This window comes from Chiloscyllium punctatum, chromosome 5 (assembly GCF_047496795.1).
Source record: "Chiloscyllium punctatum isolate Juve2018m chromosome 5, sChiPun1.3, whole genome shotgun sequence".
NCBI lineage: Eukaryota > Metazoa > Chordata > Chondrichthyes > Orectolobiformes > Hemiscylliidae > Chiloscyllium > Chiloscyllium punctatum.
The window spans coordinates 51369509-51384780 of NC_092743.1; the positions used below are offsets into that span (position 1 = coordinate 51369509).

Genomic DNA, 15272 nt, shown 5'->3' on the forward strand with positions numbered 1-15272 from the left:
GGGCCCGATTCTCTCCCTAGTTACCCTTTTGTCCTTTATGTATTTGTAAAAACTCTTTGGATTCTCCTTAATTTTATTTGCCAAAGCTATTTCATGTCCCCATTTTGCCCTCCTGATTTCCCTCTTAAGTATACTCCTACTTTCTTTATGCTCTTCTCAGGATGCACTCAATCTATCCTGTCCACACCTTACATATGCTTCTTTCTTTTTCTTAACCAAATCCTCAATTTCTTTAGTCATCCAGTATTCCCTATACCTACCAGCCTTCCCTTTCACCCTAACAGAAATATACTTTCTCTGGATTCTCGATATCTCATTTCTAAGGCTTCCCATTTTCCAGCTGTCCCTTTACCTGCAAACATCTGCCCCCAATCAGCTTTCGAAAGTTCTTGCCTAATTCCATCAAAATTGGCCTTTCTCCAATTTAGAAATTCAACTTTTAGATCTGGTCTATCCTTTTCCGTCATTATTTTAAATCTAATAGAATTATGCTCGCTGTCCCAAAGTGCTGCCCCACTGACACCTCAGTCATCTGTCCTGCCTTATTTCCCAAGAGTAGGTCAAGTTTTGCACCTTCTCTTGTAGGTACATCCACATACTGAATCCGAAGATTGTCTTGTACACACTTAACAAATTCCTCACCATCTAAATCTTTAACACTATGGCAGTCCCAGTCTATGTTTGGAAAGTTAAAATCCCCTACCATAACCACCCTATTATTCTTACAGATAGCTGAGATCTCCTTACAAGTTTGTTTCTCAATTTCCCTCTGACTATTAGGGGGTCTATAATACCATTCCAATAAGGTTATCATCCCTTTCTTATTTCTCAGTTCCACCCAAATAACTTCCCTGGATGTATTTCCGGGAATATCCTCCCTCAGCACAGCTGTAATGCTATCCCTTATCAAAAATGTCACTCCCCCTCCTCTCTTGCCTCCCTTTCTATCCTTCCTGTAGCATTTGTATCCTGGATCTTTAAGCTGCCAGTCCTGCCCATCCCTGAGCCATGTTTCTGTAATTGCTATGATATCCCAGTCCCATTTTCCTAACCATGCCCTGAGTTCATCTGCCTTCCCTGTTAGGCTCCTTGCAATGAAATAAATACAGTTTAATTTATTAGTCCTACCTTGTCCCTGCCTGCCCTGACTGCTTGACTCGCTTCTGTTCTCAGCCGTACCAGTCTCAGATTGATCTCTTTCTTCACTATCTCCTTGTGTCCCACCCCCTTGCCTTACTAGCTTAAATCCTCTTGAGCAGCTCTAGCAAATTTCCCTGCCTGTATATTAGTCCCCTTCCAATTTACGTGCAACCCGTCCTTCTTGTACAGGTCACTTCTACCCCAAAAGAGATTCCAATGATCCAAAAATGTGAATCCTTCTCCCATACACAGTTCTTCAGCCATGCATTCAACTGCTCTATCTTATCCTCTTATTCCTGCCCTCACTAGCTCTCTGCACTGGGAGTAGTCCAGATGTTATTACTCTCGAGGACCTCCTTTTTAAATTTCTGCCTAACTCTCTGTAATCTCCCTTCAGAATCTCAACCTTTTCCCTTCCTATGTCATTGGTTCCAATGTGGACAATGACCTCTTGCTGGCCCCTATTCCCCATGAAAACATTCTGCACCCTCTCTGAGACATCCTTGATCCTGGCACCAGGGGAACAACATACCATTCTGCTTTTTCGCTGCTGGCCACAGTAATGTCTGCCTGTGCCTCTGACTAGAGAATTCCCGAATACAATTGATCTCTTGGAAGCTAACGTACCCCTCGTTGCATTAGAGCCAGTCTCAATATCAGAAACTTAGCTGTTCGTGCTACGTTCCCCTGAGAATCCATCACCCCCTACATTTTCCAAAACAGCATACCTGCTTGAAATGGGTATATCCACAAAAGACTCCTACACTAGCTGGCTACCTCTCTTACCTTTCCTGGAGTTAACCCATCTATATGACTGTATCTGAGACATCCCCCCTTCCTATAACTGCCATCCATCATATACTGTTGCTGTTGCAAATTCGTCATTGCTTCTAACTGTCTCTCCAACTGATCCATTCAATCTGATAAGATTCACAGCCAACAGCATTTATGGCAGATATAATCCACAGTAACCCTTAAACTCTCTTTAAACTCTCACATCTGACAAGAAGTACATATTAAACACCATTTTTGCTCCTTCACAATCTACATACCCAGAAAATAACACTGTCTTATTCCTCTACAAATTCTGCCCCAGATTAAACTAATAGGTATGGTTTATATTTTAAGTTTAATCAAGAGACATATCTCCAAAAACATATAATCAAGAAAGACCCAACCTACTTACTACTGCAGATTCTCTGTAGGCTACACTTAAAACAACAACTAACTTATCTGATTCTGTGCTGTGAACTTCGCCCAATAGTTCCTCCAAGATCAATTGTGAATTTCACTGTTTGTTAATTTTCCCAGATGCACTCCAATGTCCAGCGATACATGAATTCAAACAGCAAAGGCAGTAACTGTGCAGGTTCTCTCTCTCTGTCTGTCTCCTACACTGACCTCACCCTGTGCTTCCTTTGTCTTTACTTCTCCTTTTTAAAACTGCTGTTGTTTTGACTTTTTTTTTTCCGAAGTTCCAAAACACTGCATCAGCATATAAAACAGTAATTGCTGCTCCTGGAATTTGAGGAAATCACCTCCAGCACCTAAAATACGGTTGGTGACTTACTGGTGCTTCCTACATTGTCATAATGTACTTTAGTATTTGTAAAACGCTTTGGAATGTTATGAAATGCACTAGACCTGCCTCCTCTCCAGGCTGACTGTTGCCTTCAATCCGAGACCAAGCCGCTGAGGCCAGAAAACCTTTGCTGACATCTCCAATGGAACAGGAAAGATGTCTTCTTGGGAAGGTCTTACACACAACTGAACTATTTTTTCCAATCACAAAATAACCCATGGTATTTTTTTCACCTAGTAACCAAGACAAAAGGATAAGGCAGGACTGAAGCAAATACCCAGAAGAGGCAAAGTATTCAAGCATAAAAATGGTGACAAATAGGGACAAAGGGAGAACAAAAGGTAATAAGGAAAAATAATTGATTTTTACTTGAATATATGTTGGATTCAGATTAAGATAGACAAATCAATAGAACAAGTAGAGGTTAATGGATTTATAATTTATCGCCATTAAAGAGATGTGGTTACAAGGAAATCAAAGCTATAAGATGAACATTCAGAAGTATGGGACCTTTCAAAAGGCTAAACAGGAAGGGAAGGGTGATGGTTAGTACGAGGTGGAATTAATAAACTAGCAAGAAATAATTTTAGATCAGATGATGTCGAATCCATATGGTTGGAAGTAAGAAATAACAAGGAAGGAAGGCACTAGTAGGTGTAGTCTTCAAACTCCTAATAGTAACTTGCATGTGAAGTGGTGGAGGCTAGTACAATTGTAACATTTAAAAGGCGTCTGAATGGGTATATGAATAGGAAGGGTTTGGAAGGATATGGGGCAAGTGCTGGCAGGTGGAACTAGATTGGGTTGGGCTATCTGGTCAGCATTGACAAGTTGGACCGAAGGGTCTGTTTCTGTACTGTACATTTCTATGACTCCATGACTGTGACAGAGAATTAATCAGAAAAGCTGAGGGTAAGGTAAATGAGTTTGTAGCACAGTTTGAAATTGCTGGCTAAAATTTTGTGAGTATAACAGAGACATGGCTGCAAAGGGATCGGGATTGGGAAATAAATATCCAAGGATACATATCCTGTCGATATAGCAGCAGTTGATTCCAGGGTCCCATGCTCATTCCAGAAAAGTAAGTCAGGACTCACTGTATGCCAGCATTTGGCCCACTCTCCCCTGCTTTGGGGTCACTTTCTGCACACATTGGGCTTGTTGACCCTCGCATTGGTCCCACACTCTCCCTACACTGGGCCCACTCTTCCCCTGAGCTGGGTTTGCTCTCCCTCACTTTCCTTGTTAGTAAGAAATAAAACTAAATCAATACTAAGAAGCATTGAATCTGTAGGGGAAGATTTGAGGAAACTCAAAGGAGCCAAGATGATGATGAGAACTGTGTATAGGCTTCCTAGCCAGAATGTGGGGAAGAAAATAAATCAGGACATAAAAAAGGCATGTAAGAAAGACACTATTATAATAACAATGGGGAACTCCAATGTGCTAGTAGACTAGGAAAATCAGGTTAGCAGCAGATCTCAAGAAAACAAATTTATGGAATGTCTCAGTTTGTTTTAGAGCAGCTTGTGGTAGAACACACAAGGGAACAAGCAATTCTAGATTTGGTGATATGTAATGAAGCAGATTTGATTAAGGTGTTTAATGAGAATGAAATCCTAGGGGACAGTGACCATAATGCAATCAGTTGAAGCAAGATGGCGGCAGAGATGAAGGTTCCTGAGATGAGGGTTCATCCATTTTTATTTTAATTCTCTTTTTTTGTTTCTCATTTTTTTTTCCTTTTTTACTTACCTCCTTACTTTACTCACTTACTATGAAGAGTTTGGACAACATTAGTGAGGTGCTTTCTCCCAGCACGGCCACATGGCAGAGCAAAGTGAAGGAAAGCGAGCCCAGCATGGAGGGAGGTTGAGCCCAATGCAGGAGAGAGTCGACCCAGCACTGGGAGAGAGTGAGTCATTACATACTTTTCCAGAGTGAGCACAGGATCCCAAAATTAACTGTTGCTCCATTAGCAAATTCAATATTGGCGATTTAGGTCCAGTGAAGAAATTTCTAACCAACAGTTTAATCAATTTGTTTAACATGAAGTGTAAGAACTATCATGCACAGCAGAATTATAAGAGTTATAAGATGTGACTAACACATTCATGACAGTGTAATTTGTTCACATATATCATAATTTTTATCTCCTCTTCAGAACTCACTTCATTCCATAAAACCATAAGATATAGGAGCAGAATTAGCTAATCAGCCTATCAAGGTTGCTATTCGATCATGGTTGATATGTTTCTCAACCCCATTCTCCTGCCTTCTCCCTGTAACCCTTGATCCCCTTACTAATCAAGATCATGCCTCTTTTCTTTGGGCAGTTCACCGTGTAATGACATTTCAATTTACTTTTGAAGCACCTTATAATTTCTCCTTAAGATTCTTCGTTTAATTCATTCATTATTGTTGTTCAAAATTTGTCCTCTGCTGTCATGACCATATCTACTAAAGGTGCTTTCATCGTCATTCTGCCAATCTTTAAGTTTTCATTCTAGTTTTTGCTTCTATCCAATACCTGGACTATTTCAAAATCTGGCAATTATTGGGCAGTCAATTCTTTGTGACATGGTACAATAAACTCTCATCCACTATAAGAAGATAAAAGATTTAGATGACACAAGTGAAAATCTCTTGCTGGCTTAGTTTTAAAAATAAATTGTAAAATAATATGCTTTTTAATCACTTTACTTAAATTAATTTCAATATCACCTAGGATGCAACAATCATATAATTTTGCATTGAATTTAGGTATCTCAACATTATAAAAGTGTGCCTGAAGGTTCTTGTCACAAAAAAAAATTGTCTTTCTTCATACTTTGAAGGAATCAACTGCTAAGCAGTTAATTAGACAATAATAGGACTGCTTTGACTTAATCTTATTTAAGTGGAAACTTTGTTTTGTAATTAAACAGAGTGCTTTGATATTTATGCTAGCCCTGTCTATCATTTATGCCTGATGTTTGCATTCATTGTACAATTAATATTAACTAAAATTATGAAGATAGGATTAGTAAACTTGCCTCATCACCAATCCCAAAATGCTACTAACGTGCTACAGATTGTTACAATTTGTTACATCAAGTAAATGTACAAGATAATATATTCCTATATTTCAAAAAGTTAAAAAAAACATTTTTTTCTATTTCTGAAAGCACTCTTTCATGACATCTTCCATACACCCTGAATCCATAAGTAGCCACAAACAGAACCACCAATCTATTTGACTTTGAACATATATCAGCCCAATTCAGTCAAAATGCAACATCCATTCTGATGCATTATCACAGGATTTGCACAACAATCAGAAATAGGTAACTTGACTGATTGTCACACCCACTTGGCAAGTGACACTGAAGTCAACTGTTGTGATCCAATAATGCTGATGCTGAAATTTGCTAGTCATAGAATTGTTCTGGCACAGAAAGAGGCCATTCAGCCTATTGGATTTAATCCAGCAGTTCCCATATGTACTTCCAAACACAAGACTGCGACAATGGAAATTTTGAATCATGACAAAAGTGAGAACTGATTTATGCTTGTGCACTCTGATCCAATGATTTCCCAGCATATAAATAAATTATAAATTGATGGAATAATTTAAATATACAATGAAAATTTTGTTATAAAGCTCATTCTGTCTAAAATATTTTGTTAACTTCTGTGGTGCTCCTTACCTTCAGTGGTCACTTTTCAGAGCTTGTTGGTATTACTCAATATGTAATTCATGTTATGCCATTAAAAGAGGTGCAATAGCAGCACCTCCTGGAAATATTAACTAAATATTTTTTAAAAACAGGCAAAAAACTGAGGTTGAAATCTAACTTGTACTCTAAACTAAGACTGGGCTTTATCCTGAAATCTCAATAAGAGAGCTAAATGTATGCAAGATTAATCCAGAGTAAGCCATGATTACAGATGTAATCCTATTCAATTTCTTTAAACTAAGCCAGCAAAGTACCTTTAGATTGTTTTGTTGGTGCTGCAAAAGCATCGTCTCAAAATGTTTTCTAAACTATGGGTTCAAAAAGTAACACCAAAACAGGAAGTGCTGGAAGGCATTCAAAAGGTTACATCTCAGCAAAAAGACCAAAAATCAAAGGAACAGGTCAGTATAAAACTAATTGATTTTTCCAATGGGTTCTGATATCGTATAAATTATGTGTCATTTTCTACCCCTTGTTTAACTCATTTTTTTGTAGGAAACTAAAGTAAGAGAAAATGAGTCCTTGAAGGCTGAGGAAAAAGACACAGAGTTCAAGTCAGTTTCTACGAACACTCAAGGTATAGACTGAACAGTAGATACATTGCAGTGTTAAAAGTATTATCATAAATACTGTTAATGTGTTTAGGTCATTTGGCCAAATTTTACAAGCTCAGTACTGTGTTTGAAAAAGTACATGAAAACAGTCAAACTAAATCCATGGGGAGAAATGTTCTGATTTGCAGTTGAAGTGTTTTGTTGATTGAAGTTGAAGATGTCTCATCTACTCAGGTTCACAGCGACGTTTCTCACACAACCTTCCTTTCTTCACCTGACTAATTATCCAAAAAACCTCGACTGTGTTCTTCTAGTGCAATCATGTGGCCAGCGAGATCAGTGCATTCATCATTGCCAGGATCTTTCTGTGTTCACATTGCTCCCGCCATGTTTAAAAACTAGCCGCACATTACTTCAGGTGCTGCTGGCCAGGACCTGTTCCTAAACTGTGGTCCTCCCAGAAAGGTAAGTTCACTCCCCACTTTATGAATGGCGAATTGAAACTGCTGGGAATGGGAGAGAGGAAGGTCATCCTTCTTCCTGTGGACTGCCAAAGAAGGCTACACCACCAGACATAGCCAGTCTGAGCACAGATAGTAGTGCTATATGCTGAGTTAAACAGAATGCAACACCACTTGCAAGTTCCTTTCCAAACTATTCACCATCCAAACTTGGAAATACATTGTCATCCCTTTAGTGTCACTGGGTCAAAATTCTGGAATTCCCTCCCTAAGAGCACTGTGATCCACATACAGCTCATGGACTGCAGTGATTTAAAAAGGCTAGTCACCACCGTATTCTCAAATGCAATCATGGATGGATAATAAATGCTGGCCAGGCTAGCAACACCCACATCCGGTGAGCAAACAAAAAAACAGTTTTAAAAAATAAATAGAAACAATGTCCAGATTTAAATCATCACAGAATTACAAAGAAAATATGATGTTTCCAGTGGATGTGCATAGTTCCGTCATCTTGTGGATCATATAACCTCTTTATGCAAGTAAGCTTGAGGAAGTTATCACCTTACAGCAAACACCATTGGATGAAAACACTAGATTATCTTCATTAGAACACATATCATTATGTGAACACACATGATGATACTTCATCTTTGGAAAATGTGACTCAATCATTCCTATGGTAGTTGGTTGTTCCTCTAAACTAGATGTGAGAGAGCCTATAGTGGTTAATGGTTATTCATCAAGTTCAAATTTAATTTCAGGACAAATGTTACTGCGTTATCTGAAATCACACCTTGATTCAAGAGAAGTAAATTACAACTTGTTGACAGATATCTGCAGGGTGCAAGCAGGATACTGCTGAAAATCAAAAGAATGTTAACAGTAGTCACAAAATTTAGAAATTGATGCAATGTAGTACTGGTATGCATCATTAAAAACATATATCTATCATGTCTGAGCAGAAAAGCACGCTTCACTCTTAAGATCTACAATATGTTGAAGAAATTTGAGCCATTAGAAGCCAAATGCCAGTGATCAACATAATATTTCTAAACAAGGGGAAGACTTCATAGGTCTCAGAAGAATGCCACTGACCCCAAGAAAAATGTTTGCACCTAACCAATGCCATCAAATATGATCTGTCTGTCAGATCTAAAGTTCTGTTCCAGAGAGGAGCTGACTAGTGTTCTTATATTTTGGAAATTTGCTGAATTACAGCTTAAAATGTTAAATTCCATCTAACTAATGATAGAGTACAATTGTTTTTTTAGTCAAGCTTGATGTTGCAGAAGAGAATATCATGAAACGTATACATAAAGTAACCAGCTATTAATTACTATTTAACAAATCTATGCTATTTATTCAAGAATGAGGTGTCTTTCTACCAAAGACTTTGTGTGGGATCCTTCCCCACTTGATATCAGTACTCAGACTCATACCAATAGGAAAGATTCATAGTGGTGAATCTACTCAAGGCACCTGAGATGGTTCCAGTAGACAAGACTAGAATGTATACTATGCTCACCATACTTCACTATAAATATCATATATAGGATTCTGAGGGGTTTGATTAGGTAGATGTTAAGAGAATTCTTCCCCACAATGCAGAATCTGGAACTAAGGGACACAATTTAAAAAGAAGGGATTGGATATTTAAGATAAACATGAGGAATTATTTCTTCTCTCAGAGGGTTGTTAATTTTGGAATTCTCTTCTCTAGATATAACATAGACTGACTAATTGATTATATTCAAGGCTAACAGTTATGGTCCCAGCAGACATTATTACCAGACAAGTAGATCCCAGACAGATACCCAGCTTGATAAATCATGACCTTATTTGTTTTACTTTTAATTAAATTATCTCGTGCTGAAACATAAGTTCGCCACACTCTAATAAGAAAATGGGAACACATTACAAAGAAACTAAGAAAAATAAAATAATCCAAACTATCTACTTATAATACAATTCTAAAAGATTTTGAAACACACAGTAAAGCAATAATCCTATTACACAGCACCCCTCCATAAATCAAAAAGAAACAAAACAGTCATGGTACAGTTCTTAAAGCACCATTCGTATAATATTCATACCAATATTCCTGCATCTGGCAGCTCAGTAGGTTTAAGTCACTTGGACTTTAGGTGTTAAACAGGAACTATGATAGCTTCTCCTCAAGCTTCACTGCACTTATTGAACTAATTATTTCCAGGTCTTTATCTGAACTGGAAACAACATTAACTCTTCACTCTAAAGACCTAACTCACTATATCCTTCTCTTCTCAGGAGCATTGCTCAATATAGTCCTATTGTTACAAGACCTTCCTAGCACTAAAATAAACTACCCAAACATTAACGGTCTCTCAGTAAGGGGGGTTTCCTTTATGCTTAACAGAAGCAGATTCCAAAACTTCCCCCAAAAATCTTTGAGTCTCTATTAGTTACTATGCTGAGTCACAAACAATTCAAAATAAACAGAAGTCCATTAGTGCACTCTACAGCCAAGCGTTAACTTTTCAAACCGTTACATCCTTGTAGAATAAAACTTCTTCAAAGCTGCCCAGTTTTGAGCTGCTGGATCTGTTCAGCACAATGGTATTGACTTACAATATTTTAATGAGTATCTTGAATGTAAACTTGAAACTTTGGCTCCATAAGAACTGTGTGATGGTAGCTCCTCAAATTCTGTTGTGGACAGATGATAGGATAATGACGATGAAGTCAGATAGGTTTCTTTTCCCTCTCACTGTTTCTATATCTTTCACATGGTCCAATCCAGCAGATGTGTTTTTCAGGACTTGGCCTTTTAAGTCAATGGTGGTGCTACCAAGCTACTCTTGGTAATGAACTTTGAAGTAACCCAATCAGAGTGCACTCTGACTCTTTGCTACCCACAGTGCTTCTTCAAATGATGTTTGATGCAGAGAAACACTCAATTATTTGAGTATGCCAGTTTTCACTCTCTTATGACACTTTATTAAATAATTAATCTTACAATATTGTCACTGGAGGGAAAAACCATGCAATTAACATCAAATTCACCATATGGAACCAATTTGGAACAAGAGCAGTTACTATTTACGGATCTAACTATTGGTATATTTAATACGTCCATTGCTGCAAGGCTTGGAAGCACTGATAGCTTTCAAAAGCTGTTTTACATTTAAAGGTTATAGCTAAATGTTCACAAAATTCCACAATTAGATTTTATTCTGTCTTTACGGATGCTTCAATGCTTGTCCACATTCTCTGTTCAAAAATAACCAAAGTGTGATGAGGTGTATTCCGAGCAGAATGTCTGTAAAACGTGACAGGAGTTCAATAAATTTAATGCATGGCTGAAGCACAGAAAAGTGACTACAGCCAGAGGGCAGTGCTATTTAACCACTAACAGAATTGGTTTCTACATGATTATAAATCATTCTGAATCACAATGCTTTAAAAATATTGAGGAAAGAGGCCCAGTTTGAGAGTATTTGCTGTATTTCACATCTGACTATCAAGTCAGAGGTCACATGACACTAGGTCATAGTCCAATAGGTTTATTTGAAATCACAAGTTTTCAGAGTACTGCTGCTTCTTCAGGTGAAGTCACTCCTGGTGTCATGTGACTTCTGACTTTGTCCACCCCAGGAGAAAGTGAGGAATACAGATACTGGAGATCAGAGTCGAAAAGTGTGGTGCTGGAAAAGCACAGCAGGTCAGGCAGCATCTGAGAGTAGGAGAATCGATGTTTCGGGCATAGGCCTTTCATCAGGGATGTGGGGAGATGGAGGGGTGGAAGGGGGCTGAGAGATAGATAGGGGGAAGGGGGTGGGGGGAAGGTAGCTGGGAATGCAAAAAGTAGATGAAGGTGGGAGGGGTGATGGTGGTTGTTTGAAGCGGAGGGTGGAGATATTCTCTGAAGTGCTCCGCGAGTTGACGGAGACCATTCCTTCCATGACTCCCTCGTTACGTCCACACACCCCCAAGAACCCACCCTCCACTCCCAGCACCTTCACTTGCCACCACAAGAAGTATAAAACGTGTGCTGACACCTCTCCCTGCACCTCCATCCAAGGCCCCAAAGGATCCTTCCACGTTTGGCAGAGATTTTCCTGCACTTCCAAACACCTCATTTACTGGGCCTGTTACCTTTGATTAGGTCTCCTCTACATTGAAGAGACAGGATGTCAACTTGTCGAACATTTCACAGAACATCTCTGGGACACACACCAAACAACCCCACCACCCTGTGACCAACCACTTCAACACCCCCTCCCACTCCGCCAAGGACGTGCAAGTTCTGGGCCTCCTCCATCGCCCAATCCTAGCCACCCGAAACCTAGAAGAAGAACGCTTCATCTTCCACCTTGAGATCCTCCAACCACATGGCATCAACAACGGTTTCACCAGTTTCCTCATCTCCCCTCCACCTCATCCCAGATCCAACCATCCAACGTAGCATCGCCCTCTTGATCTGTCCCACCTGTCCATCTTCCTTCCCACCTATCCATTCCAGCCTCCACTCCAACCTATTACCATCATTCCCTGCCTGCAGCTACCCATCGCTTTCCCAGCTATCTTACCCCAACTCTGCCCCACTTCCTATTTATCTATCAGACCTCTTCCTCCACCCCCACATTCCTGATGAAAAGACTTATGCTCCAAAATGTTGATTGTCCTGTTCCACAGATGATGCCTTACCTGTTGTGCTTTTCCAGCGCCACATGTTTTGACTTTTTCCACCCCAGTCCAGCATCTGACTACCAAGACTGACATGGTCAAGTTAACAGTGATCAGTTCTTCAGCTTTTATTTAAAACAGAGAGCTGAGTCTTTCAGAGAGGGAAAGATTACAACTGATGTGACCAGGCAAGAGAAGAAAGCTACAGGTTCTCTGGAAGTTTTGTGGCAGAATATGGCAGGAGGACTATCTCCGAGGCAAATCCAGTGGTGATCCAAAGAACATATACCCTGGTTATTTCCAGAAGGAGAAATATTTGGGACAATCATTTAAAAAAGTCTTCAAAAACTGAAGGATGCACCTTACACTTGAAAGTATGACTCAAAACGATGGAGAGATTTGAAGTCATTGTAAGTCATGAATAGCTCTGGACTGTTTCTTATGTTCCTATAAGCCTGTGGGAGCGTTGTTTTGATATATACATATGAGCTGTGTGATTATTAGCCATTTTAACATAATAATAAGTGTTGTTTTTTGATATTGATAGGCTTGGAGAATGGGCCAGAATCTGACAGATAAAGTTTAATGCAGGTTGTCCATTTTGGCCAGAAAAATATTCCTTAACTGGAAAGAGATTCAAAGTGTGTCAGTGCAAAGGGAACTGGGTGTCCTGCATCAATCACACAAACTAGGTTTACAAGTGCAAAGTACAGTGAGAAAGGAATTCAAGCATTTAATGCAAAAGGACTGGATCATAAAAGTGTTGTTACAATTATATAAGGCATTGGTGAGATCGTACCTGAGGTATTGTGTTCAGTTGGTCTCTTTACTTGAGGAAGGATGTGGCAGCATTGGAGACAGTTTGGAGGAGGTTCATCACAAGGATGAAAGAACTGTTGCATGACGAGCAGTTGAATAGCTTGGGCTTGTACTCACTGGAGTTTAGAAGAATGAGGGGTTATCTGATTGAAGTGTATTAAATGTTAAAGGAGATTGATAAGGTAGATGTTAAATAAATGTTGCCCCTTGTGGGACAGTCTCAATCAAGAGCTCATGGATATAGAGTTAGAGGAGGTAGGTTCAAAGCTGAGATGAGGAGAAACTAATTCTCTCAGGGGATTGTGAATCTGTGGAACTCACTGCCCAAGAGTGCAGTAGAGGCAAAATCAATCAACAGATTCAAGAAATAAATAGATATGTATCTGAAAAGCGGGATAAAGAGCTCTGGGGAGCTGACTAAAGAGTGGACTAGAGACCAGGATAAGATTAGCCATGATCATGTTAAATGGCAGAGTGGGTTTAAAGGGCTGAATTGCCTACTCCTGCTCCTAATTCCTATGTTCCGATGCTTTCTATATATTAGAATCTCAGTTGCTTACTGAATAATTGTTAGTCAATGTTGCTTTTCATTGTTTTTTAAAGTAATGGCCTTAAAATTTGAAATGTTGTCATTCAATTTCTATAAATTAGTTACTGAGCATTCAGATCTCTTGTTTAAGGTTGTTTGACTCCATGAGGATCATATCAATATTCATATCAGAAATGTTATTATTATATGTTTTAATTGAAACAAATTGCTTTTGATTTTGTACATTTTTGAAACAATATTTTAAAATGATACATGTTGCACTGTATTATTTATTCACAAATATAAATGCTTTAATGAAAAAGGTTATATTTTTCAGCAGCAATGTCCCAGTCTCCTCCGTGCTGGAATCGTACTAAAGAACCAAAGTCTCAAACAACAAATGCAACTGTCTCCAAACAGGGAGTTGAATCAAGCTTACACATAGAACCTGCATCAATGGAAGAAGAAGTTGGACTTCAGTAAGTAGCATTCAGTGAGAACAAATTAACACCTTATAATGCACAAGCATTGAAATTGACATTAAAACTCTAGTCTTATTCTTCAAAATATTTTATTAAAATGTGAAACGGGACCATATAAAACTAAACTGACACCTTGACAATCTTTTCCCTTCATCATAAAAACCATTTTAAAACCGAATTCTAAAATATTAAACAAAAGGAGCAACCTTGTTCTGCTTCAGAAGTAATTAAGTACAGGCTATGGGTCTACTGAAAGCTAAGTAATATGTTGACAGTGATGAAATGCTACACATTTCTAACACTTGCAATGAATGCTCAAAATTCATTTGTGTCCTTGGATGTAAGATTTAAGGATGGTCTGGTTTCAGTAAACCAACTAAACCTAAACTCAGTTGATTTTTATCCTCTGAATATTCAGATTTGACTTCCTTTACAATATGATAGATGTGGGGGGTGGGGGGGAGCAAAAGCTTTAAATGCAAACTGTTACATTAGTAACAGCTGACCCTGATTACATCATGGTTAAGGATAATAATAATTCTAACGGGGAAATTCTGCAGTAGCAAGGGAATGTGCCAATGGGCTGTGGTCGGGGGGGTGTTGGGAATGAAAGAGGAGTGAACCACCATAACCCAAAATGAACAGCCCCTGTGGAAGGCTGACAAGAGAGGGAAGGAGAATTTGTGTCTGGTGGTGGCATCTTGCTGGAGATGGCAGAAATGGTGGCTGATGATCCTCTGGATGTGGATGCTGGTGGGATGGTAGGTAATGGTTAAGATCATTACTTTAAAAAGTCAATAAAAAGCAACATTGACTAACCATTATTAAGTAAACAATGATATCACTGTTGTGGGAAAGAAAAGATGGGGTGAGGACCAAAGTGCAGGAGACGTGTCAGACCCAACTGAGGGACCTGTCAACTATGATGCTGGGGAATCCTAAGTTGAGGAAGAAGGTGAACATTTCAGAGGCCTCCTTGTTGAAGTTGGCATTATCAGAATGGATGCAATGGTGACAGAGGAACTGGGAGAATGGAATAGAGTCTTTACAGGAAGAAGGATATAACGTCAAGATAACTGTGGGAGTCAGTTGGTTTTCAGTGGATATTGGTGGCCATTTTATCTCCAGTAATGTTTAGATTAGATTCCCTACAGTGTGGAAACAGGCCCTTCAGCCCAACAAGTCCATACTGACCCTCCGAAGAGTAACCCACCCAGACCCATTTCCTTCTGACTAATGCACCTAACAGTATGGACAATTTAACATGGCAAATTCACCTGACCTGCATGTCTTTGTGGACTGTGGGAAGAAACCAGAG

General features: G+C 39.1%; 1 protein-coding gene across 4 annotated transcripts in view; it reads left to right on the forward strand.

Moving 5' to 3' along the window:
- The first annotated feature begins 6722 nt into the window (after positions 1-6722).
- The window catches only part of LOC140477071 (cyclic nucleotide-gated channel beta-3-like), a 111032-nt gene continuing 102482 nt past the window's right edge, over positions 6723-15272 (forward strand). For 2 of the 4 annotated variants that reach the window (XM_072570291.1, XM_072570293.1), the window contains exons 1-3: positions 6723-6842; positions 6937-7018; positions 13810-13951. In XM_072570291.1, the coding sequence (XP_072426392.1) occupies positions 6738-6842; positions 6937-7018; positions 13810-13951 (329 nt within the window). In that variant the 5' untranslated portion in view covers positions 6723-6737. The remainder of the gene's footprint in view (positions 6843-6936; positions 7019-13809; positions 13952-15272) is intronic. The other 2 variants (XM_072570292.1, XM_072570294.1) reach the window with 2 other exon arrangements.